This window comes from Dufourea novaeangliae, unplaced genomic scaffold, assembly GCF_001272555.1.
Source record: "Dufourea novaeangliae isolate 0120121106 unplaced genomic scaffold, ASM127255v1 scaffold14, whole genome shotgun sequence".
In the NCBI taxonomy this organism is placed as follows: Eukaryota; Metazoa; Arthropoda; class Insecta; order Hymenoptera; family Halictidae; genus Dufourea; species Dufourea novaeangliae.
This window is the reverse complement of record NW_015373890.1, coordinates 1837356-1862718: the sequence shown is the minus strand read 5'-3', so window position 1 is coordinate 1862718 and position 25363 is coordinate 1837356. Positions and strand designations below refer to the sequence as shown.

Here is a 25363-nt window from a genome sequence, read left to right as displayed (position 1 = left end):
GCGAGAAATAACGGTCCCCTTCCTCTTGTCAGCCTCGTGGTGTGGCTTAGAAGAGTACAATGCTGTAAAACCGCCCAGCAATCCGCTTACCCAAGTGACATCTTTACGCAATTACCAATAATTGGTCGCCGGCAGTACCCAAAGCCTCGTAAACCTAATTAGGATAAAGAATGCAATCGGAGACGTTTTTCGAAGGGGGAAAGCTCGTTCCGTTTGTCGATCACGATACGGATTCGCGAGCCCGAAAGCAGACGGCTAGCTTGCTCTCACGGTGTTTTAAATTAGTTTAACTGAAAACGAAATGGGAGATCAAGTTAAAACATTTCATCCCCCATTTCAGACAGTATGGAAACTTGCGCGAGAATCTAATCGTTGGTGTAGAAAAAATAAACAAGAATTTGTTAAAAGTTGTTGTCTGATCGAGGGAAGATAACTTTTTCGATGTATATAAGATTAATGAAAAATTCGGTTTTCAACGCTGTTTCACAGCGATACGAATTTATTAACGGAAACACGGGTATTTCTTTTATTAATAGAATCGCAATGGCGGCCACACGTACTCATCTTCGACGGCGATTCCTCCTTGAGGAGACGGAAACGTAATCGATTCACGGGCGCAAACGTGATAATCCCATTATCGAAATCGAGTAATAATCAAATGAAAGCATTTCGTTCCGACCCAGATGAGCGTCTTAACGAAGTTCCATCGAATTATCAGCAATTATCGGTCCTTCGGTGTAATTCCATTAGCCCCGTTGAAGTTGGAAAAGGCGCGAACTAAAAGCGTGTTCCGTCGAAAAGGTCAAATCAGATTTCAAGTCTTCGACGCCCTGGAATCACTCTCGATTAAATCACAATTTTCTCGATTGCGCGGCAATTTCGCAATTAGACACTCGTTGCAACGAATAAAACTGAAGCCTCGAGTTCTCGATCCCCTAACTATTAATATAACCATTAAGATTACAATATCAAACCAGAAAAAAGTCTATACAGGGACCTAGATTAATACTAAACCTAGATTAATACTAAAAATATTTTTTTTAGCTAGTCTAATACAATTCAAAGAAAGCTTTAAGACGATTTTACCCGATTTTTTATCAACCCTTTTTTCCAGAGCTTTTAAGGTCACTTTCAGTTCTTTTTTTTTATAGATAAACCTATAATTTTTCTCTAAGGCGAATTCAGCAAGCATCATAACGAATAATTGTTTTCCCACTAAACCAACGAAACATTAAGAAAATATCATTCACCTTAATTAAGACGACTCATCCCACCGTTGCCGTAACACAGAAACGAATCGAATCTCTTCAAACGGCGGTGGCCGTACGATAAATGATACCTCCAAGTGTTCAAAATATCGTGGAATCACGGAAACGTCGAAGAAAAGGTTGGGTGGATGGCCGGGAAAGTCTATAAAGGCCCGCGGAATGTTTCCTACCTCCTCATTCTTCCCTCTCGCGGCATGGGCGAGCGTTCATGCTCGAATTGTAACCGATACGTCTGTAAGGGAGAGAACCGAGATCCGTTGATTCCGCCATCCACGTCCTTGGAGTACAATAAAATTGCCCTTCTTCGCCTTTGCTTTCCTCGTTCCCCCGATCCCTGGGCAGATCCAGGCGCTGGCGCGCGGGCGTTCAAATCGCGGCGACACAATTGTCGCGTATATACAGTCCCTGAATCAGAAAGAAACGGTCACGGAGCAGAGAGAAAGAATGTGGCATCCGATGAAAAGGTGAAACAGGAGAATCGACACGGGGGTGAAGGGGCTAGGGGGTTGATAGAGACAGGAAGACAAACGGAAAGGAAACCAGGAAACATTCAAGAATACACGCGACAATGGGTGAGAAACGAAGATGGAGCTAGGGGGTGGAGGGAGGCGAGAACCTGAGGATTCGAAAGGGGGGATGAGGAGAAACATACGTAAACACATGTTGTTACACTTGGAAAAGCACTTCTGTTAGAGGGTCTTTTTCTGAGACGGCTTATATACCGCGCCAGACGAGGCGAGGAAAACCTCTTCTTACTTCTCGAAACGACGTGTGGCGACAATTCTATTGTGCATTCCATTCGGTCCGCCGCTTTGAGATACAAGCACACGCACAGTCTTTGTGGTGCCCCAGAGAAGAGGGGACGTGAAGCGCTCGGAAGGTCAGGCTTGAGGTATTTCGATGTATAGGTGACACAGGAGGATTACGTGTGGCGGTGAGGTATTTTGACACCCCGTATAATGGCCGCGACCACGGGGTGCAACCAATTAGGTAACGTTGGGGCGTGAAACGGGCCCAGTTTTGCGGCAAGAATAAGATACAAAACTGCTATCTCGTGAACGGGGCACCCAGCGGAACGGTGAATAAGAATAAACTTTCTGGGCCCATTCACTCTAAGTCGTTTAGGATTCATCATTCTTGCGAGAACGGTGAACGGAAGACGTTTAGAGACGCTAAGACATTGTCATGATTTTAAACAATACACGCTTTTGCGGGAACGTGGTTACTGTTGCGGTAAATTCGGACGTTATTGGAATGAGTTTTGCGGCGGACGATTTCGGGCTGAACATTTTTTGTCGGAAATATTCTATACCTTGGTAAATGTTTTCTGATACGAGCGAAGAAGAATGAAATAAATGTGTCTTTTCAACACTTTCAGACTTGAATTTCCTTTCAAGAGTAAGAAACATATTTGACTACATTTACGTTTAGATGATATTTTGTTTTTGAAAAAATTTTTATATGTCCCATAGGTTTTGTAGATATTAAATGTACACACACGTGTACATTAGAACTCTAGTATCGCATCATACTATCCGAACCAGCATCGAACCTAAATTCGATTCCAAGCGCCAGCAATTCTTTCGAATTAATTTTCCAGCCAAGACGCCAAAAGGGAAATTCACCGTAAAGGGCCCAAGAAGCTTCGACGTATCCGGATCGACCAATACGAGAGAGCGTCACGGCGTTCCGAGCGGGAAAATAATGAAATTTGCAGGATAATCGGTAGGCAATTCATAGTCGCTGAGTGGTTTCTATTAAGGCTAACGACAGCCGGCACCGGAGGGGCTTACGAGTCCTCTCGAAGGAAGACAATCTCCCGTGAGGAGATGGGCCTTTTTTTTTCCCTGCTCGGTTCCCCTTCGCGCTTCTCAGCGTCACCTCTGGATCCCCGTCTCGTTCCTAACGCCAATCCGTGCGGATCTATTTCCTATCGGCGGACCCGTCTCTTTCTTTTTCACCTCTTTACCGATGAACTACCTCGCCAGGTCGACACGATTTCTCCCCCCAACCCTACAACCCTTCCCATCTCCTTTTCTAGCTTCTTCCACCCGCTATGCCTCTCTTCTCTTTCGCCGTTTCTCGACCTCCTCGTCCCACCCACCGGCCCATCCATCTGTTCCACTATCCGCGCAACCGTCTCCAACAACCCCCCAACCCCTCTCTTTCTGTCTCACCTGTGGATCCGTCGCTGGTTCAGGTGGGATGCAAGCGTAAGCGGAATCGTCGGGGAGTTGATTTTAGGTCGGCTAACGTCGTTTCGCTTTTAATGAACTTCTCCGTTCGTTAAGTACGTTTCTCCATCTCCGTCTTGCCAATCCGGCGGCTCCTTCTACGGAGAAATTGCCCGATTCGGATTCTTCTTCCGGGATCGCGGCGATCGGCTCGCGCGAACATTGGCCGTTCGAACCCTTTGGGATTTTCTTGACCGTTGATCCTGTTGGTAACGATTGTTTACGGGGATTGTTTTCTTGTAATTAGGTGGGCAAATTAATCCGTGGCCTCCGAAATATATTACTGACTCAAAACCGTTATCATTTTTTTGAGAGTTGATTCGCCAACTGACCGAGAAATGGTGTAAATCTGTAGAAAGTGATGGGGATTATTTTCAAGATTAGATTGTATTTTGGTTTGTTGTAAATACGCAACCAATCTATGAGAAGGAGGTCAGGAATTAATTTGTATGCTTAATATAGGGTGTCGAATCGAATAGACCGTTTTGCTTCGGTCCGAGTGGATTGTTGGATATTATTGGAATTTTGGGCTAGTTCGTGGTAGTCTAACTTGCGTTGGTTACGGTCAACATTTTTCGAATTATTTTATTGCTTCGAGGTAACTTTTACCAGTCGCGGTGAGCTGGTTTAAGAAAGAGTATCTGGCAGGTACCTACGATAAAAGTACTTTCGAATTATCGGAAGTATCGTAAGTTGGAGTAATTTAGTTTCAAAGTCAGAAAATGGCCATTTTCAATTTTCCAGCTGTTCTGCGGGTATTTCTTACGCGAACTATTTTTTTACGTGGAAATTAATGTAATTTAACATTTTGCTTGGTTGCAAAGTCGAAAATTATCACTTCTGACTTTGGAAGAAATTTACCATGACTGAGTAAAAGTTACCCTAACTTACGGTACCAAAACGTTTGGCTACTTATATTTATTGAAAGAAACTCTCAAATTACACAAGTTCAAATTAAATAAATATTATGAAATGAGTTTAATGTCGAAACCGGCACATTGGCAGTATAATTATTCCAATGGCAGCGCAACGTAATGTTAATGGTGTAAAATCGTCGCTTAGTTTGGAGCAGTTCAACCCACAAGGACAAGATGTCGCTACCAAGACGCCTCGAATCAAGCGTAATTTACAACGAGATATTATTTTAAAGAGACGATCTCTGTTATGCAAGTGTCTTTTTCTATCGTTTTATAATGGTCTGACTCGGTAACCTTCGAGTCAATCGAGTCGTTTCAAGGCAATTACGATTTGCAGAATATGTATAAATAATTATCGCAGAGATATTAAATAATGTTGACCATTGCATCATGCAAAGTGAAAATTAAACTAGACAAGAATCGAACAGCAGATTGATACATATTGGTTGTGGGTGGAATCAGGGCCGTTCCTGACGGGGGTGCAGAAGGTGCCCTCGCACTAGGGTGGCCAAACTCAGGGGTGGCCGCAGATCGTTTATTATATGTAAAACTTGGGCTGGTAAGAATAATAATCAAAAGTTTTCTGATGCTTATGAACATTTTAGACAGTCAGAATTTAATCAAATTCATTGCATATGTAATCTTTGTAACAGTACTCGTTTACTAGAAGGAACTATCTTTATGGACAGCCTAAAATAGCATATGACATTTAGCTATATTTAGTGGATTAAATTCCTGTAGGTAATTAAGAGTCGTTATTTATCAACCATTAGTTTCGTACTTATATGTGGAATAAAATATTTATTTTTCATAAAACCATTAATCTTTTAAGTATCTGTTTCATTTTATGAAAATAAGGAATATTTTTTTATTTTTATTTTAAAAAAATCAAACAAAGATCCTTAAGAAAGGAATGGTTCTATTTAAAATAAATATATTATTATTATTATTATTATACATACAAAAGTAAACACTGCATACCAAATGCTTAATTAAATAATATTAAATTAATAAGGGCGGCTTGGTTTTGGGCCCTGGGTGAAATCACTGATGTAATGTTCAGTGTACTTCGGTCATAGTATCAAATAAACTGAAAGTTTTCATTCCTCCACAAAATTCCGAACGCACAAAAAATCTCAACCTGGCTCTGTTTGGTAAAAAAAAAAAAGAAACAATCAATTACGTCACTGTGACGTTTCCACTTTGTCGTTACAAGCTTGTCGCTCGTGAACTTGATAACCTGTCCGTATCAGTCGATTACCGATAACTTTTCATTAATAATTGTTATACTCGAAGGATAGTGACTCGAGTTCTGTTATTCCACCTCTTGTTTTCAAAATACTACTGTCGTGATCGTCGAATGGAGTCCTGACGTAAGGATAACGCATGGCGAACGGAAGTGGTCACTTGAGAATTAGTCACAGTGTTTGATATTTTGATGTACCTTCCAGGAAGCTGTTTTTTTAACGATTATAACTGACAAAGTGTTATTCTGTAAAATATAGTTATGTCAATTCCGATAAAGGATTGCTAATTACTTGCACAGCTTATCGTCGAAAGTGACACGTGCCACTAATCGATTGCAACAAAAACAACTCTTATTACTACTATCGTACAGATGCGTTTAATGAATAGGAGAATCGATAACCCGTCTGTGTACGCGTTTTGTTCCCTTTAACGTGTATCATCGTCTTATGGCGTTCCTCCATTATCGCGCATGACGTCCGCATAGATTCATTAGCAACAGCTGAAAACAGGATCTCACTGGACTGACATTATCTGGCTAGTTTGTTGTAATCGGCCGTTCCATTGTACTTATTCCGATTCCGTTCGATCGCGTATCATTTAAGCGTCACTGAACTCGGAAAATTTGAATGCTTGCAATCGTTCGCGCGAACGGGTTAAAGTTCAAGATTTTTAAAATCAGCGAAACGTGAATAATTTGTCCTTATCTAGTCGATACAGTTTTATCGTGAGAAGTAGTTCCTGCGAATTGATATGCATATCTTCTTACCCCGATTGCGTGCGTTATGTAGTTTCGATGGAAAGTAACCTTGAATCCGTCACAACGAGATGAATAATAACAATTTTTCGGGCGTTTTCCATATTTATGCAGTCTGTTATTCTTTCATTTCGATACGCGTGGTATTTGTTTATATCGAGAGTGAAGATTACATTACTCTTAAGATAAATGTTAACTTCAATTTATCCCTATAACTTCTATTATCTTAAATATCATTACAATACATCAGAACACTAAGAAGTTCTCTGCTACATGAATAAATTCAGGTAACTGCAGGATTAAAAGTCAAGAAATCCAATGAAAGTGTTAATTAGAATCCAGTGTAAATGTGACAAGCGATGTAATTTTAAATGAAGTAATCTAACGAAGTTGGAGCTTCCAGTGTACAGAAGTAGATAATAACACAAACGACGATGACGTTAGTGAAATCTTCCACGTTTTTAACTCGAGACTGCGTTATCCCAATAGTGTCAAAACAGATATTTTTCCGTCCTGTTATTGCAGGTTTGTGCGTTTTAAATTATTTTCATCACCATCATCCCACAATCTCTTTGGACTATTATGTTCGGTTTAAACGGTGCCCGATGCTACAATTCTTTCCAGTTATCACCAATTATCCGACTGAAAACTCCGACTGAAACAAGGAATATGAGTCCAGTATCGTTACGGACACAATTCTTGATCCCTTAAGAGTAATTATGTATCGCAGTTTCTTTAACGTGTAAGTAGAAAAATTAACCAAATCCAAAAGAATTGTTGCTATTCGAGTAAATCTATGTTCTATCTTTAATTTGGTATTGGCAAAAGTACAGAAATAGTAATACAAAATTAGAGTTTAACTTTTAAGGTAAGTTCGAAGGGAGCAATTTCTGATCACCTAAATCATATGTCTGTATCTCATCCTGAGTTACAGAATTTGACGTATAAATTACAAAATAGTTAATAATTATTTAATAACTTTTTGAACAATAACCTTTATTATAATAAACTTATTATATGGTAACGATATACTAAACTGATCAGGAATTGGGTCCATGACGGTATTATTATGAAAGATGTAAAGTATTCCGTATACCCTACAGCTTGTTCATAAATGATCGAACAAGAAAAGAAAGTAAAAGAAATGGACCAAAATAAACCCTTTAAATTAAAGAAATATACGAATAAGACCTAAATATTAATCGAAGGCCTAAATATTAATCGAAGGTGTAAATATTAATCGAAGGCCTAAATATTAATCGAAACCGAAGTCTCCCAATTCCCCGAGGTCGCCGGCCGCTAAAAATGACGGACGGCTATTTTCCAAGTGTCGCCGCCGTCCCCGCCGGAAAAATCGCAGCCGCGTAAATTCTGTTCGTTTCTTGCATCAGAATAACGCTTACGAAATTTTCATCGTTAGATTAGCGATCGGCAAAAAGAAAGAAAGCAGCGTGCTCCCGAGATTCTGATGGTGGGATGGAACAGTTCCGAGATATACGTTATACGTCAGCTGAACGACCAATAGAAACCAAGGGAATTTATCTTGGCAGATTAATTGGCTTAGAGATGCAAATGTCATGGTTCATTAAATCGCTATCCGTGAAACGTCCTTCTTCTCGGATCGTTTCGAGCCATTAACCGACACTCGATGATCGATAAGATCCTCAGGACGATGGGATTTGATCCGACATTTATCGATACCCATCATCGAATTGCCATTGGTTCTTACCGATGTTTCGACGATTTCGCGAAAATCTATCGATTGTTTTTTGTATCCAACTCCTCGGTATTGTATCGAGGAAAGAGTTCCATTTCGTTCTCCCTGAGCAAAAATAGGGTTTCCATCGCGTTTTTAGGACGCTGATACGCTCGGAGAAACGATCGAAGATGCATGTGTTTTTGTTATGTAGAGATAATTGCTTACGAAAACATCATTCCTCAGATTAATTTCGTAACAAGACATTTATGAGGACCGCGCCCCGAAATCGTATTTATCGTCCGGTGCAACACGCCTTCTCAAATTTCGTTGGAGTTTGTGTGCTGATTATAAGTAACATACATCTGAACTAATACAATATAATATGAACCGAAAGAACTTGAGAACGAAACTCTCATATTGTTTCCGTTTGTCATCCATTAATCGAACAGAATCAATTGAATATATTGATGTTAAGTCACTGCATAAATTCTGTTTATTGCATTTACCAAGGATTAAAAAACGAGTCTAATACATGCTCAGAAACTGAATGCAAATTGCTATCTACTAGAAGGATCAGAAGCTCCAGCAATATTTTGAAATATATATTTCATATTTTCAGTTTTATAACGTTTCAATAGTATTTGTTTAAGACACTTTTAGTCTTTTTACGTAATCGTGAGCATGACTTATCGTACTTTCCCGATAATCATTGTTTTTGGATTCCCCTATGGGCTGCGTCGATTCAAAATGGCGTTCTAGGCGTTGCACGTGCAGGGTGAGTGCAATTACCGGGAAATCATTCTTACGTAAATCGTTAGGCATTTAAACAACCGGGTCAGTGTCGTCGTCATTTTCGTTCTTCATTCATGCCGATGTAAGATTACATTAGATTACATCATAATCGACGAATAATACAGATTCTTTCGTCACACCATCGACCACTTTAAAAACTTCGATTCTTCTAATACGGTTTTCCCACTTGAAATTTCCTGCTGTTCAAGGGAAAAAATCAAATCATCGCGCTCGAACGAGATAACCCCGAAAAGAATGGATCGAAACCGTACACAATGAAAGTTCTATTACTCGAGCACGATGCTTCGCATTCGACTTCGGACGACTATCTGAAAATGCGACACAAGCAAATGTTATTTTACTGCAACAATGTGTGTTATATTTCTAGAGCTTAGTCATTTAACTTAATAACAAATCGCTGTTCCAGACATTGCAGCCATCGTGGAAGTTATCGTGCACGATACTAGGCGGTAAATAGTCGACGTCTAATATCTAAATAATAAACGACGCCCGTGTATTCCTTTTCGAATACGCGAATGTTATCTGACGCAACCAAAGCTATCGCGAAATATAAAAGCCGGCTGAACGCGGGCGCGCTGTCATTGTTAATAGTTGTCGCGTTAGCATTTCACTGAGAAGAGTGTGTCGTTAAACCGGCTTGTTTTTTTGTTTTTCCTTGTCACCGAAGTACATTTATAAATACGTAACAAAGATCTAAGAATAAAAAGAGGCGAAAGTTTTTATATTTCCTTTAGTAAATTGATATTTTATTCGCGGCAATATCGAACTGTGAGTGCTTGAAAGGATCGCTGACAGTGAACGTACCACCTGGCATTAAATATGCATAAAAGTAAGGAGAAATTCGGGATGGATTACTCGACTTTCAAGACGGACGTCTCGAAGCGGAGGAGATCCGCAACCACCAGGGAATTGAGTAAGAAAATTAAAAATCGTTTTTTAGAAAAACGTCTTAAGGTCATTTGTTCATAATTATATTGATGAAAAAAATTAAAAATCATTTTCTTCATCGTTAAGGTTATTAAAAAATGATGTTACCGTTTTTTTTTAATCGCGAGCAACAGTGAAAAGAGAACAGGATTTTGCGGTTTGAACGTTAATCATCGATAATATTTTACAGCGAAAATAGCGTATTCCGCGTCGAAAAATGTGGTATCCCTGGCGGAAGGTATGCCAAATGAAGAAACGTTCCCTTTCACTGAAATTTCCATCAAACTTAACGACGGATCCTCGTTCACCCTCAGTGAAAGGGAACTGGGCGCTGCGCTCCAGTACATCCCTACACAGGGCTACCCGCCACTTCTTCAGGTAATTAATTAATAATTAATACCAGTTACAGCAAGAATCTATGCTCTTTGATCTTTACGCCCCTCTAATTAAACCAAAAATTTTATGCATGTCAAGTGGGAATATTCTAAACACATTGAATAACGTTTAGTGTAATTATCCTTGAAAATAACGAGAATTTTAATAAAACCTATTCAAATAAAAAGGATCCTGGTAGAAACATGTACATTGGATAATAATCCCAGATTATAAAAATCGTTTCTACTCCGAATAATACTATGCAAGTGTCAACTGACTTTTTGTTATTTCCTGAATGATATCTTTCAAGTCATACAATTTATTAAAAGGAAAAAGGTTTCTTTTAACCTCAATGATGCAAATGTGCACAAGAAATTATTTGTATAGAATTATTTCGACAATACTATAGTATTCGAAGTGACGCTATCTAATTAATAGACCGATGATTTCATACTTCCCAAATTCGTTGTCCATTATGGCGCAATGAAATCACAGACACGATAACAATCTCCGGGAACGATTCCCGTTTACGATCGACCACGTGCGTCAGATTATCCCGCGTCTCCTCTCGAGTCACTAGAACTTTTTTTCCTCTTTTTCTTTCCCGAGCGTAATGCAATTGCCCCCAATATGTTTAACGACGTTGGATATTAAATTGGTTTCAGTGCCTGAGGGAGTTCCAGCGAAGGGCGCACGCACCTCCCTTGTGGGAGAGCCGCGACATTGTGATCGTCTCCGGAGCTCAGGACGGATTAAGCAAAACTCTCGAGGCTATAATCGGTCCTGGTGATCCGCTCCTGGTGCACGATCCTTTTTATCCCGGCGTGGAAGTGGTGGTCAGTAATTCTCGCCTGTTTTCTATACGTCCTCGACCATCTTCGCGATTTTATTTCGAGTTTGTAAAAAACAACATATAACAGACGAACTTTCGAGAGGTGAAAGAAATACGATATTAACTAGTTTCACCGAATATTCCGTTTTGACATCGGTGTACCAGGATTGATAACCCAAGTTCAATTTTTTATCTTCAGGAAGTAGGGCTCAATTTTGAGAATGGTTCTTTTCGTTAAGAAATCTTCGATTTTTTAATTCGTATGAGAAAAGGACAGATCTCCAGAATATTCAAGGGGAGTTGCTTGCTATATGTAACGTTTATTATATAGTAAACATGTTTGATGGATAGAAATGGTGGAAGTAACGTTCCTTGAGGCCTAAACATATCAGGCACAATGAAACTGGAAGGTTCTGCGCGGATCCACGATCTTGAGGATCGTAATATCGGTACGAATCGAAACGATATAGTAAAACGTTTGTGACAAAACACTTTCGAGACAAGCTGATACATGCATTACAGTAAATCCTCGATGAGTGTTCGAAGGCTCCTCGACACTGAACATTAAATATTGCATAAACTAATGGCCATAGGCGACTGAAACAAATATCATTGGCTTCAGAAATCCAAGCTCTATCGCTATACTAAATCTAATTAAAAAGTCAGCGTAACACCTGCGAATCTCTCTTTGTCAGTGCCAAGGAGCCTTCGAACATTCATCGAGGATTTACTGCACCCTGTTGTTTCTATAAAATTAATCGCGTTTATCTATTTCGTACTGAATTCCCAATTCTACCTCGAAATTATCAACAATTTATACAACCAATTTCACTGTCAAAATAAAACGACTTGGACAATTACATCATGGCGAACCAGTTTAAAGGGGAAATAACAGTGCATTCGATTAACGACAGATTAAATATGCATCATTATCGAATTTCTCGAGACATCCACTCTTCCTGCTTCCATTGACGCGCGGATTACGTAAAATACATAATCAGTCCTCATTACAATTCGATCACGTTGCCCATAATCACGATGACACAGCCATCGAATAGAAGTCGCTTTACGTAATCTGAGCCGATGTCAGAGTTTCCTGAATATTTTTTACATTTTGAATGGACTCGGAAAAAGCGTCGTTTCTCGATTACAGGTAGCGCCCCATCAGGCAGAGCTGATCGCCATCCCTCAGGACGAGCAAGGCGTCGTTCCAGAAATTCTCAGGGAAACGTTGAGGAGTAGGCAGCTATCAGGAAAGAGAATGCCGAAGATAATGTATATAAATGCCACGGGGAGCAACCCCAACGGTGTCGTTATCCCGCTGGAAAGACGGAAAGAAATCTACAGGATAGCTTGCGAGTACAACTTCCTGATTCTCGACGACGATCCTTACCACTTCATGCATTTTGAAGATGTAAGTAACGTTTCTCCTTTATAAACGATAATTAACCCCTTGCCTTGTAACATCGAGTCAGACTCGATTTGAAGATTTCGAAATCGGTACAGCAAATATAAACATTATTCGTTTTCATTGAGTCCAAGTTAAATATTACGTTTATGGTATTAATATTCAACTTTGTACAGTAAATGTACAGTTGCCATAAGTAGAGAATTCCTTTCGTTTCTGGGAAACTGTCAACAACAAAGTAATACTGGCGACGGAATATGTCAAGGTAATCGTAAGGCAAGAGGTTAAACTGTGAATTTGCAAGGAATAGTAGACCACCGAGTTAAATAATCATTCTTTTATGATCATTTTTGTTTATGATAATTTCTTTTTATGTTTAATAATTTACAAATGAAAATTGCTTCCCTCCTGTTTTCGTAAATTTATCTATGAAATGTTTTCTATTCTGAATGTTATTAGAAGATCATAGAAATTAAGAGGGTGTTTGTGGAATAAAGAAAAGGTGCTGTTGACGTCAATCGTTGCTTTTCTATGCACAGGTGGAACCAAAGTCATTCTTATCACTGGACACAGAAGGCCGAGTGATCAGAGTGGACTCCTTCTCGAAAGTGATTAGCAGCGGTATTAGATTGGGATTCATAACAGCCGCCGCGCCATTGATCGTGAGCATAGAACTCCACTTGCAGAGCAGCCATCTTCATGCCCCTACATTATCCCAGGTTGGTAGGGTTGTTTTAACCCCTATTGCCCCATGTTTCCAGCAACCGGTATTATTATACACCCCCATCAATTCGAAGAAAATCCTTGTACAAACTACGTACTATAATATCAATCATTGATAACAACCACCAGAAAAATCCAATTTGAACCTAGTCAAATTTCTAAATCAATAATCACCTATTTTCTACCTTATTTTGTTTGTAAATCGATAGACATATCTCTAACTACAGCGATCATTTTCTTAATTTATTTCAACCCTCGATGCGCCATTCTTTACCGGACGTGTCAGAAATCAACGTTCCCAAGAACGAAACGTTTTCCAGGCCGAGGTGTCGTAACCAATCGTTAAATAAAGAGCTGCGCCAATGAGTTATGCTCGCCCGATACTGTCACGATCGTCAATAAATCGCATGTCACAGCACGCTTAATAATGATACCGGCGTGTATTGTGATACCAGAACGGTCGAATGGGCGTCGTAAATATTATTCTCCCTCAATTATGATGAAACGCGATGGAAAATATCAATGTGGTTACCACGCTTCGCGTAATTATCGCTGGACGCGCGTAAGCTGTACCGACTAGTGGCGCGTGTCTACTGTTATCGGGAATGTAAACACTTATCGAGTCTTAATCACTTGTTGGATTATACGAGGGAAAAGAAATTTCTTCACGCCCGTCCCTCCCTGTTTCTAGGTGATATTGTACAAGCTGTTGAAAGTCTGGGGATACGATGGACTGATGAGCCACTTCATGGGGATAAGGTATTTCTACAAGCGGCGCAGGGACATAATCGCGACGCTCGCTCGAAAACACTTGAACGGTTTGTATTAATTGCGAATTAACAGGCAGATGATTAACCGTATTAACGTTGTCCCGAACCCTCGAATCTTGTTCGTGGTGTTTTTCGAATCACTCTGTCATTGAATATTGATTTCTATTTTATTGGTTCGGAGAAACATTACTTGGTGGATATTCAATATTGTCGTATGAGGAATTATCAACAGGCCGATAGTTTAGCGTTTACAATCAACATCTTATTTTCTTTTTATTCAACTTACCACATTCATTGTGTAAAAATAAAAGAAGTTCTTTTTAATGATTGTAGATCAGAGTTAAATTACTATTAGTGAAATTCATTAATTATATTGAAGGATCGATAATAGTTAATTTATAATTACGTTATTTGGATGTATAGAAATTATACGGAGGTAATTAAATTTTCGATATTGCATCAAAGGAGATGACATAGAGTTTGTGTTCTACATAGGCTTGGCAGACTTCACCGAGCCAAAGGGAGGATTCTTTCTGTGGATCAAAGTGCAAGGCATCACAGACACTTGGAAGATGATCATGCAGCGAGGAGTCAAAGAAGGCGTTATAATGGCGCCTGGTGCTGCCTTCATGAAGGATCCTAGTAAACCTTGCAATGCTATCAGGGCGAGTTTTGCTAAAGCTTCTTACCAAGAAATGGATCTGGTAAGTTATAACGAATTTTTAAACGTTTATGACTTTTTCCACAGTTAAAATATATGTTGGAAATACTATATTTTTAATTTCCTTTTCCTTTATTAATTAAACACACATTTTTGTCTGTATTGTCAATTTAATGTGCGAACATTACTATCAGTCGGTAGATATTCATTAATTTTATATGATTTTTATTTTCAGGCGCTACAAAGATTGGCAGAGCTGATCAGGTCCGAACTTCGAAATAATTATATAATAACGAATGGAAATTCGTAGAATTAACAGTAGTATTACCGTTTTTAATGTAGTGTATCCCGCATTTTCGACGTTACCGACCGCGCGTAACGACCGACTATGTCGATAGAGTAGACTGTTCGTAGAATATATCGTATGTCGGTGAAAAGTGGAATCATTTTATTGAGTGACGAGAGCTTACCGACGATTAATAACGTAGAAAATGGAGAATTATGTGATCTCCGCAAGATATTTCTCAACTTGACCCCTAGAGGACGTTGTAACACCAAAGTCTCGAATATTTATAATTTATAATATTGTATTAATTCTTTTTTTATCATTTAAAACATTGACGAAGCCGAATCGGCGATGCATTCTGATAATATTGCAGCTATTATCGCTTCATCCTCTTAATCTTATCATTGCTCTTTCCATTAATGTCGTGAAGTTTCATTGAATAACTTCGTACGAGGTAATGCAAATTTTGTACTTAATTATCTTAGACGTTTAGAACCGTGTGTATTTATCAGAGATCGGCAAAGTGTTGTACTTATTGGACTCTTTGTAAAATTATTTTTTTGTAAATAAAATTGCGTTGATTAGATATTCTGTCCGTTTCCTTCTCAATATGCTAATAGTTTACTACGTCAGAAACATTTAATAATGAACTACATATAAAATCACTATAGATGTAAGTATTTAACATTTATGAGTATTAAAAATACGCCTGAACAATTACGTCCTCTGAAGAAAAGAGGAAGCGAACAAATAATTGAAAAGGGTAAGAGAATCAAAAGGGGTAGATGGAAGGCCTCATACAACTTACTTTGCTTTGTACTGACATTTATGATTATTAAATGTATTTGAAAAGTTACTCGACTTTTAAAAAATTAACTAACACCATAGGAGAAAGTGAACAGAAGTTTCGAAAGCATGTGAGAAGCTTGGAATTGGAGGAAGACTACGTGGATCCAAGAGATAGGGGTAGGATAACACGGACTAGACTCTTTCACTTAATGCTAAACATCTTAATCTTCCAATTAATTGAACGAAATTAATTTAATCTGCTTCGATATAAGCAAAGAGGATCCGTTCAGTGGCGTGCACACTTCCTTGTGGTCTAACTCTCGTGTTCTTTGCTCCACGATCGACTACGTTCCGACTGTTCATCCTTTTCCATTTTTTGGGGAACATTTCTGTACCGTTTGAAATAATGCCGATTCTTAAATCATTTTTATTTTTCCATATGCGACGGGTGTTACCGTTCGATACAGCTCGTCATTATTAGCTAAGAATAAACGAAAAAATGACACGTTTCGTTCCGCAGCATCATTAGCCAAATTATCGATTTCCTGTGAAGAATATTTTCCAAAAACAGAAGAGATCTCAGGTGGATACCTGCACTGACAGATATGAATAATACACGATAACAATTCGTAAATGAGAAATCAAACTCAAAAACGTCAATAATACGCGATCACATATTATTTATTTACTTTCTAGAAATTGCTCAATTAATTCCATATTCGAAATGACAAATTATCTCCTCATTTGCATCACGCTGAATCTCTCGATGATCTTTCATTTTCTTATTTACGTACCTACAAAAAATTTCATTCACTTGTGTATCATAATGTTTATATCAGTGTAAACTACATTATTTTCCTGCGTATTGTGGAATAAACTACATCAAATCGGTTGTATTCAACTTTATTTAATCCTACATAAACATTTACGTTCCAAGAATCGCTCGTTTAACACTAGAACTACCAGCATTGAATGTATACTAAATTAAATTGTACAATACAAATATATACAGAATATATAAGACAATCTAGCATGATATACCATGAAATAAAATCTGTAATATTAAAAGCAAACATAAATTCCGTCAAAGGTACCACTACAATTTCAATAATGATAAAATAGGAAATCTGTTATCCGTTATTTTGACGGATTTGGTAGTTCTAGTATTAAAAGATTCCCGAATACGATCTTCTATATTATATACCTTTCTTTTTTGTTATACCTCTATTAATTTTTTGTCACGATCTAAAGACTTACACGTTTTGTGTAAGTAGAGAAAAAAATGAAAAATGCATTAACCAGAAGTTATCGAAGGTAACGTCTGAAACGTTCACCCTTATCGAGAAGGTGAGGGTGTGAAGGGAACGGCGAACGAGGTTAATACACACGTAATGATGGATTTAAGGCGACCAACTTGTGTATTTTCAGGGGTAGGAAGAACGAAGGGATATCCACGAGGCCCTTCGAAGATATAGTGTATATTAAAAGACGTTTCTGGGGGCCGTTACAGAGGATGCACAGATACGGCCGATCATACGAATGGCCACATTTCCGGGAGCGGGATTTCGGCGAGAAACCAGTTCACTTTCGTTCTCCGTACCCAGGGATCATCGGGGTCAGTTCTGCGACTTTACGAGCGACGATTGACCAACAAATACGATTCGCCGATAACATGCTCAAAGCATCGTAAACCACTAAATATGGACGCTTCGAACTTGTAACTTCGGAACTCGCGGAAGGACAATTCCAGAGTCGTATTTCTGGGTAAAACTTTTGTATCGTAAATTTTAATATCTAATTTCTGTCAGCAGAGATCCGTAGTTACATTGATATGAAGTAGATCTTCCCATTTTCAATTGAGAAATTCAGGTATTCCCTCCAAAAATAACGAAAAAAGAAAAGAAAAGACTTGTTTAATATCGATATTTTTTAATAACGATTAAGGGACCTGGACGTTAAAGGATTAACAAGCCCAATCTGTCTCGACTAAACAGTCATCGAGTTCCGTGCGCTCCCGTCGTCCCTTTCGAAACATTATTTTTACAAATCTAGCTCCAGGTTCTATTCGTCGTCAACGGCTTTCAAGGATGCGCGCGTTACTCCCCGCGATACAGGGGGATGGCGACGACTCCAAGGGTGATGGTCGAGTTGGTGTGGGAGGAGAAGAAGGGGGGATGGTTGTCGGAAGAAGGCGGAAAAAGAGAAGAGAACCTCGACGGACGAAAAGAGCGGAATTCTCGGATTGGAGCTGTACCTCCCGGTAGCTGCAGCTCTTGGGCTCGTATATAGTCGCTCCACGCTTTCTGTCGCTCCTCTATTCGTTCCCGGCTCGTCGCTCCATATAGCACGAACTGGTAAAGGTGGGGGGGGGGGGGATAGCTTCGAGGAAGGGAACAGAGACCCAGCGGTGGTGCGAGGGAAACGAACGACCGTAGGAGAAAAGAGGGACCAGAAGGGGATGAAACGGTACGAGGAGCGGACGGAGACGGTGGAAAGGAGAGAGAGATAGGTGGACAACGAATGGAGCGAGAAAAGGAGAGGTTGGTGAGGGTGTGCGAGGGGTAGTGCAGTTTCGTGTTGGCATTACTCTTGATTTCCGTGGTGACGTCGCTACCTCGGTTGCCCTTTCCCTCCCGTACGCTGCCTCATGGCTACCTCTTCCTCCTCCTCCTCCTCCTCCTCCTCAGGCTCTTCTCCCTACACCGTCGTTCCTCCGTGTCTTGTGTTTTGCCGTTTCTATGTGGAACCGCCATCCCCCCCCCCCTATCCTTCCACAACCAGGCAACGCCGTGATACGGAGAAAAAGCCAGCCACCCGGACTATCCGGCGAAGACAGATCCTTCCGTGGCCTCTCGTCCCTACCTATATCGTCCGGCCACGAACACAACGGCGTAAACAACGCCACACAAACAGCACACCCACAACCCCGAAAGCCCTTGGTTTTTTCCGGAACGCGCGACGACCAACGGTGCCGCGGAAAAAGCCTTTCGCAACGGGCCATTATATCACCCCCGGGCGAACATCTCCGGCCTCCTCGAAAAGGCACGCTACACGGGGGATAATAAAAAATTAAGGGACCAGGTGTATATATCGGGCTACTCTGGCGTGCCCTGTGACCCCTAACCCGGGAACCAAGAAGGGCTAAATGACGGATAATGAACAGATGCTGTCGTGGACGTTCATAGTTCAAGGTGGGGCGAAGCTTTGATGGGGTTGATTGACGGAACTTAGGAGGGCGGTTTCTTCGGACTCCGAGGGGTGTAACGTAGGAGGTCTTGAGGATGATAAATCCTGTACTTGCCGAAGAACGGTCCCTAGGTAAAGGGTTGAAAAAATTCTTGAGCGCAAGGGCGGAACTTGCGGCCTATGTGAGAAAATTCTATACTACTGTTTTATCATTCGAATAAGGTAATGCAAACTTTTTTGTATTTAATTGTCATAGATTTTTACGAGCATGTGTATTTGTCAGAGATCGGTAAAGTAGACTATTTATAAAATTTTTCTTGAGGATGTGAGCCTTGTACTTGTCGAAGAATGGTCGTATGGTAAGGGGTTGAACAAATTTTCGAGCACATGGGTGCGAAACCTATGACCTACGCGAGTAATACATAAAATTACTATCAGAATGCCAAACTACTGTTCCATTGTATCGATGGTTTAGCTGAAATTGATACTATATGATGCACCGTTAACAATTTTGTCTGGTTAACCTTGGTACCATTTAATTCCTCGCGACGATAACATTCGACAACATGCGTTAAAACGAAAATATACTTTCGGATTTAAGTATTACTATGGACCTTGCCATTGTCTTTCAATGTTTAAACGTTGTGGATATTATATATATGAAGCTAGTCTGATGTGTATATAAAAATCTCATTGAGGAAACAAAGTGACGTTCCTTTAGACTTGATACACACGATATTTGTCTGCCTGAGAAGCCTTAGTAGCCCCGTTTTTTTCATTCGATTAATTCGTTATTGAATGCTTTATTTAAAATAACATTGAAGTGGGTTAACACACGTATCACTGATTAGACCCCTGATTTTGATTTACGCTGATTCTAAACATATACCTGTCAGTGTACTAGTATTAAAAACAGATAGGACACCAAACAATGACTGACAGATTATTTATTTTGTACTTTACCGTGATTGAATATACTGCCCGGAAGAAGGAAAAGTCCATCACTCTGACGTATATACTACAGAATATATGTTCAATAACTTGATACATGGAATCGTATACAAAATCTGGTCATTACGAATAACATTCGCAGAGACTTCCCTTCTCAACGAGTTCCACCGATCTGCAGATTTCGTACTCGGAAATTATTAATATCTTGAATCGCTTCTTGGCCATTCGAAAATTCTGTATTAACTTTATTATACCAAATGCCATATTACCCCATCCGTGAAGATTCAGCCCAGGACACCAGATCGATACCCTAACAGAGAATGCCACAATGTAATCGTGCACTCATAAACAATGAAGGAGACGAAATTCGATTTACATCCAGCGAACGACAGACAGGAAGCATTCTAATTCAATTCCAAGACGAGACCACGATCCTTCTTCGAAAAAAGGTTACGAAGGTTAAAGAAACCTGATCGTTTGCAACTTCTCGCTGGAAACACGTCATTGATTAATTACGAACAGAAAAAATTATTCATTTTCACTTAACATACATACTCCCGTTCAAAAATATTAGGACACTTACCGTACATGAAGTAAACCAAATAAATTACTGTGCAAATTGTTGAAGGTGTGAAATAAATATTGTCTAAAGAATTTTAACGCTCAATGGACAACAGTTACGCTAACAAGGGAAACCAGGTGACTGATACACGCCGATTTTGATGCAATTTTGTACAAATTAATGTTCATTACACCTATCTAAGAATTTAACCGTAATTCGTTCCTCCCCGTTTTTTACATTAAGAGAGAAATCGACCCTTTTATCCAAGCCAACTCTCCTATGCAAATGCTTATAAATCTTAAACCACAAAAGATATCAAAAAATTGTTCAAATAAAAGCGATACCGTCTCGTGAGGCCAATAAATCTGTGTGAAAATTTTGTTGAAAAAATATTTTTTTTTACGAAGACTTAAAAAAGACACCGTGGTTCCCTTGTAAGATAACTAGTTAAAGTAGCCAAAAATGTGTAATATTTATGGACCATGATATTTTCTTCATACAGGCCAGGTGTCCTAATACTTATGAATGACAGTGTACATATCAAAAGAAATTAAATTAGAATAAAATTCGAGAATAGTTCAGAGATGTGTTTGAGAATAAAATTCGTGCCGATCGCTACCGATGCTCGTCATCGATGTAATTCAAAAGGGTGGGAATGGAGAGAGGCTCGCCGGGCAAATAAAGAAGCTTCGTAACACGCGCCTGCCTTTTCCGTCGACGTTAGGAAAACTAACGACGACGTCGGATAAGAGATAGCGCCTCCGCGGAGAAACAGGTAGCGACCACCCTTTGAGCTTCCCCTTGGATCTCTTTTCCTCCACCTCTTTCTCTTCTCCTCAACCCACCAAACGGTGGAATTTTTACGCGTGATATAATGTCTGCGGCAACTTGCCCCTGAATCTCGAGGACAAAGCCAAAGGAAAACTCTCGTCGAGCATTCGACGCGGAAAATTAAATTTTATGTGTACAATACCGTGTTTCATTACAAAGTATTAGAATCTCCAGTTATTATTGATAATCGATCTGGTATTAATTGAAAATTACTTCTTTAAATATTCAGATATCTTATGTTAGGAACAAGTGATTTAGATCCAATGAAATTATTCGGATTCTATGGATTTCATGAATTAGAGACGATTTATAGATGTATTGATAAATATTGATTTAAGGTTCACTGTAGGATAAATTGTAACTTAATGAATTCGACTATTAGGAAGTAAACGCTAATTAATTGTGATACTATGCGCGCTATATGTTTAAAAAATTTCTGGCCGGGAGTTAAAACAATTCATAATTTATTACCATGTTTCAGAATGCATCCTAAAGATATTCAATACGTTAGTTCATTGGGATAGTAGTGTAATGAAACAGTGATTAAAGATACGTACGAAATCTGATCTACCATTGAAGAGAGAAATGTCCTCGACAGTTCAATTCATTATCCACCGCAATTTCCCTTACCACGGTGGACCGCAATAGTCTCGAAAAGCGAAAATCTAAAGGTCCCACGTATCAAGTCTATGCAAATGTTACCATCACTAGTAAATAAGTAGCACCAAAGATACTGCATTTGTGTTTTGTTATTTAAATTGCACAATTGATATTTATAACCAATACTACAGTCAATTTAATGCATAGCAAAAAGTGGTGAAAAGTAGTTGAAACCGAAAGAAAATCCATCCATAGCGACTATAAATGTAAATGCAATAGAAAGTAAATACGCAGCTTCTACGAGAAAAAAAAAGAAACAATAGGAACTTTTGCAATACACCTAATATTAAACAGTTAAATTCCATAAAAAGGAAAAATCTGTCTTCGCGATACGACAGATAAGACAGTCCGTAGTGCCCAATCGATAGGCCGATTGGAGGAGATTGATCGCGGAACAACGTGAAACTGAACGTCGAAAAGGTAGGAACACCGTTGGGGAAGGGGTGGTTGGGGTGCAGAGGGGTTTGGATCGGCGTACAATATAGCCTCGCGATTGCCCAGTAAATATCGGGGCGAGGTTATAGCCGGCTCCGCGGCCCGTAAACCAAGACATTAAATTTTATAATATTGCGTCCCGTCTCGCTCCCGTCCCTCCTCAACATCGGCCCACCCCTAGAGCCCACGGTGTACCTGCCGCCGTTCACCTAACCCCCGTTCGCTGCTCGACTCGGGCGCGCGCTCGCTGGCGGCTCTCCGTGCTTTTATTGGCTATTTACAGAGGAAATGGCCTCTAAATTAACTGCAGACTGCCGGATTGCTACCTATATCGAGGCGGCTCCCCGTATAACGCCTCGCCGCTCTTGCCCGTTAAGATCAAAATCGAAATGACACCGCGGGGCGACGATTAATTTTCCGCGCGCCGAATACACAGAGGCGTGAAACAACCCTTGCACGCACCAAGAACTGTGACTGACCGTGGAACTGTACGGTGGAGAAGATGAAGAGGTAGTCTCTTTGACACGGGGACCGTGGAGTGATTTTTTTTTTTTGTATCGAAATCTACATAGTTGGAAGATTTGTTGGAAGGAATTTCGAGAAATTATTAGGGTTGTTTGGTGGTGGTTCTTTTTCAGGGAATTGACTCTTAGGGTTGATGGCAGGATTAACACTACACTGCCTGGTCATTGGATTAGGACCACTGATTATTATCAACATTTTTTTGTGTTTTCTGTAGAATTGGAAAGTCTGAACGAAATTTTATATACATTTATCACTGGTAGTTCTAGTTAATATAGACACATTCACTTGGATAGACTCTTTGTGATTTAGGCTATATTTTATTTACTTATTAAACAGTCGATTGATTTAAATTCGTTGGGAGAGTATATTCTTAATACAGAGTGAAAGATTGAAAGAAGTTCGCATAAAAGAATAGTAATTCTGATTTCAAGATTCATTGGAATAAATACGAAGACTTTGAAGTTATGCCGTGATATTCGCTAACAGTCTGTTTAAACAATTCCCTCTTCATTACTCGTTGGACGTTCATTTATTACAACGGCTAGTTTCTTCCATTATCTCGAGACATCGATACAGAGGTCGACGTTGCGGGGTGAACCAGCGTCTCTCCCGTTAATTGCATAGTGAATTCTTTATTATCTGGTTCGAAGAAAATTCACAAGACTTCGGTATTCCACAGAAAGTTATCCCAAAGAATTCGCCTACCAGATCACCGAGACATTTACCGACGGTAAAACAAACTAATAATAACTAGAAAATATCACTATTACTCTTTACTGTTGTTCGAAGTCTAATATTTCACAAATGTTCTTATTATCGAAGAAATGTTATCTTTAAACTTTAAATAAATCTTGTCTGATTTAGAACATATCACAAATTAAAATAATAGATCTACACGTAAGTAAGTAGAAATCGACACTTATATTACATACCTGCTCTTTCTATGGAGCACATCGAGCATAAATTTCAATTTACGAACGTTTCATCAGGAATATCGGAACTGACAACGCGGTGCCAAATAAATTTCATATCTCAATTAGTTTTTCGGCCACGCGCCGTCACGTGGCCACCGTTGCCCTCGGCAGCCTGCCTCGGTCTCTCCCTTTTTGGATCTTCGCCGCCGTAGGCAGGGGCGTAATTCAAACGCAAATATATTAAGTGTTGTCTACGCCACGGCCCCGTTTAGTATGTCTGTTTCATTTAGCCCGATAAGCATCCTTTGCTCCAGCGAGGCGCGATTCCAACTGACAGGATGAACACACAGGTAGCGACAAAGATGAACGCGATTTCTATCAATTGATCGACGACTCCTTTAACACTTCGACTGATATACTAATCGGTATGAACATTTCTACTGTCTGAAAGCAAACATTTCTTACAAAAATTGAACGTTTATACTATCTAGAGTGTTGTAACAGTCAATATGTCTCTCTTATAAATATTAGGGCACTTAGCAAATATGCAGTAAATGCTACAAGACATTACGAAATTGTTGAAAGTCTTAAATAAATGTTATTTAGGAGATATTTATGCTCGATGGTCAAGGCTTATGCTACTGTCAAGTAATACACGTGGTCTAACATATAGGTATATTTTTTTTTACGAGACATCACATTTTCTTCACACAGACCAAATGTCCATATATTTATGAGCGGTAGTGTATATATTGATATTGTTACATCACATTTCACTTTAGAAAGTTAAAAATAGCGATTGAACTTTAATATCCATCGAACAGTATCAATATTTAGAAAAGAATCTCCTAACAATTAAGGAATCTAGATAAAATGGAAAACATTCATTTTTTCTCTCACTCTAACCCCCAGATAATAAATTTAACAACCATAAAATGTTTCTTAATATTCAGACACAGAAGTTCGGATCAGTGTTACTTTTTAAGCGGCTTAAAAGTTCGTGGATAAGTGTGGATAGTAAAATAAATATGAAATCCAGCTATACAAAGTTTCGTAATATTTTTTACTACCGAAGGTGTTAATTATTTGCGAGTTCTCGTCCCGGTGTATGTTCGGTACACGCAGTTAAAGTCGAATGATCTGTATATACGCGGTCGCGATCGTTGGATTCCCTGGGCAAACACGATCAGAGAAGACATATGTTTGAGCAGTGTAATGTATACATAGTTCCTCCTCGGACACATCGTCCTACAACATATTAACAGCTTAGTCGGTAAGCCTTTTATATTACATTTTTCCCTCTATGGGGTCTCCTAATCCAATGGGCTGTAGCCACCCGCCCTATAACACGGGATGGGGTGCACATAGCGAATTTGACCTGAATCGATGTTTAACCCAGCGAGTATCGGGGAACCACAACTTCTGAGGCACTCCTAAGTACACTTAAAAATATAAACATTGTATTAGTTACACCTTACTCGGTACACTTTCAATGATTATTAAACTATATCAAGCTAGATAAATATTGATCGTTGTGTCAAAGTTAAGTGAATCAAGCGCGAAAATGCAGGTTATGAGTTTTTAATAACTTCTAT

The 25363-nt window shown here is 39.4% G+C and overlaps 1 protein-coding gene across 1 annotated transcript; it reads left to right on the top strand.

The window, feature by feature from the left end:
- The first annotated feature begins 9752 nt into the window (after nt 1–9752).
- On the top strand, nt 9753–14939 carry LOC107185952 (kynurenine/alpha-aminoadipate aminotransferase, mitochondrial-like). Its single transcript, XM_015573731.1, has 8 exons — nt 9753–9846; nt 10051–10238; nt 10901–11071; nt 12221–12481; nt 13015–13194; nt 13890–14016; nt 14464–14672; nt 14865–14939. The coding sequence occupies exons 1-8, from the start codon at nt 9753–9755 to the stop codon at nt 14937–14939; spliced, it is 1305 nt and encodes a 434-aa protein (XP_015429217.1).
- The last annotated feature ends 10424 nt before the right edge of the window (nt 14940–25363 follow it).